At 41.2% G+C, this 2,269-nt stretch overlaps 1 protein-coding gene across 1 annotated transcript; it reads right to left on the minus strand.

Annotated features, from left to right (window-relative positions):
- Nucleotides 1-1,183: 1,183 nt before the first annotated feature.
- LOC145111762 (uncharacterized) lies at nt 1,184-2,053 on the minus strand. The gene is made up of 2 exons (XM_079048011.1): nt 1,833-2,053; nt 1,184-1,652 (listed from the first exon to the last, which is right to left on the minus strand). Exons 1-2 carry the CDS (start codon nt 2,051-2,053, stop codon nt 1,184-1,186), a joined length of 690 nt encoding a protein of 229 aa, XP_078904137.1.
- Nucleotides 2,054-2,269: the final 216 nt, after the last annotated feature.

Here is a 2,269-nt window from a genome sequence, read left to right on the forward strand (position 1 = left end):
CCACGGAAAGAGATGGTAGCAAAGAATTCCTAGCAAAGCTCTTGATATACCGGCTCATGCAGCTTAAACAACTGACTCCACCCGTCAAAGATTATTTGTACCCCATTAACTTCACAAGACTTGACCAAATAATGGTTCAACGCTTCTTCCAACCCAGTTTGCGCTATCCAGGACCAGTCCAACTCATTAGGAACATATATTTCCTTCCGCTTCAAAGCCTCCATCTTTCTTTTTGTTCGTGTGAGTGAAGACTTGTTGGTGATGCTTGGAAAAGGCAACCATGGGATGTCCCCATAACCGCCTCCTCGTGAGCTTTCACCTCTCCTAGACATGGTTCCTGCACAGCAGAGAAACAAGAAAACCACAAGCAAAATACCGAAAATATTAAAAATGGCAGAATACTGGGCATCAGCAGCATGGACTCGCCGAGTCCACGAACTGCTCGGCGAGTAGGACGAACTGCTCGAGTCAAAATTCGTTCTGATGAAATTAATCACCCAAATCCATAAATTATTGCAGGGGTTTGCTTCGGAATGTTCCAGGAGCATATGATTGTAAAAATTTACGTCTAAAATCGTCCTAATTTGTCAAAAATCAAAACCCAAGTATTCCCAAAATCGGGTTTTTCCAGAAATTAAGGGTGATATTTCACCAAAGATCAAAACTTGTAAAGGATTAAGAGCTAAAGTTGTTACCTTGTTGGTTGAATTCGCAAAAGAAGAGAAGAACCAAGATGGATGCTTGAGAGTGTTTGCACGTCGAGTATGGGGAGGCGGCTCGTATGAATGGCTGAGTGTTTGCAAATTAGGGTAAAAACCCCTCTTTTACAGAATGTGGAGGCGGCACGTCGAGTATGGGGAGGCGGACCTACTCGGCGAGTAGATTCCTGATTCAGCGATTATTCGGGATTTTTGAAATGGGCTCGTCGAGTAGCCTTAGAGACTCGTCGAGTTTTTCATTCTGTGAAAAATTTGTGTTTGTAAAATGAAATGTATGCCACCCCACACTTGAGCATTGCTTGCCCTCAAGCAATCATTTTGAACATAGAAGAAGATTGATAAAAACAAATCCTAAGCAAAATAAAAAAAAACGAAAAAGAGAAGAAAAGAAAGCAAACTCTAAACGCGGGATGCCTCCCGGAAGCGCTTCTTTTTAAGCAGTCATTAGCTGGACTCCTTCCCGCTCACGTTTCTGTATTCCCTTCCAGTAACAGCCCTTCTTGAAGTTCTTCATTCCTCGGAATTCCTTCTTCATATCTTTTCACCCTATGACCATTAACCTTGAATGGAGTTCCATCTCTAGATATTAGCTCAATAGCTCCATGTGGAAAAATTTGCTTTACTATAAATGGACCATCCCATCGTGTCTTAAGCTTGCCCGGAAATAGTTTTAGCCTTGAATTAAAAAGTAACACCTTTTGTCCTTCGTAAAAGTCCTTATGACCCTTGAGTCTTTTGTCATGCCAATTCTTGGTCTTTTCTTTGTAAATCAAGGAACTAGTGTAAGCCTCATTCCTAAGCTCATCTAAGGCATTCATTTGCATTAACCGGTTAGTTCTAAGTTCAGCTAGATCAAAATTGCACACCTTTAATGCCCAATAAGCCTTGTGCTCTATTTCAACCGGTAAGTGATAATTTTTTCCATAGACTAGCCTATATGGTGTAGTACCAATAGGTATATTAAAAGCTGTTCGGAAAGCCCAAAGGGCATCATCTAATTTTTCCGACCATTCCTTCCGATTACCTCCAACCGATCTCTCTAAAATTCTTTTTAACGCCCTATTTGTTACTTCGGTTTGGCCACTTGTTTGTGGATGATATTATGTTGAGAACCTATGTTGGACACCATATTTTTGCAACACCTTAGCTAATTGATCATTGGCGAAGTGAGTGCCTCGGTCATTAATGAGAGCTTTAGGAACTCCAAATCTTGAGAATAATTTCTTTAAAAATCGTACCACCACCCGAGCATCATTAGTGGGTAATGCTTGTGCCTCCGCCCACTTAGATACGTAATCAACCGCCACCAAGATGTATTTATTGCCTTTAGACATGGGAAAGGGTCCCATGAAGTCAATCCCCCACACATCAAATATTTCACACACTTGGATGCTATGTTGGGGCATTTCATTTCAGGATGATATATTCCCCGCTCTTTGGCATGAGTCACATTCCTTGACATATTGAGCAACATCCTTAAAAATTGTAGGCCAATAGAATCCAATATCAAAAATATTCTTCGCGGTGTAATGTGCTCCATGATGTCCTCC

This window comes from Lactuca virosa, chromosome 5, assembly GCF_052849685.1.
Source record: "Lactuca virosa cultivar CGN04683 chromosome 5, Lactuca_virosa_CGN04683_v6, whole genome shotgun sequence".
Lineage (NCBI taxonomy): Eukaryota > Viridiplantae > Streptophyta > Magnoliopsida > Asterales > Asteraceae > Lactuca > Lactuca virosa.

Coding starts and splice junctions, on each gene's coding strand:
- LOC145111762 (XM_079048011.1), bottom strand. CDS start 2,053: ATGTCTAAAGGCAATAAATACATCTTGGTGGCGGTTGATTACGTATCT. Junction 1,653..1,832: donor AAATATGGTGTCCAACATAG/GTTCTCAACATA, acceptor TACACCATATAG/GCTAGTCTATGGAAAAAATT.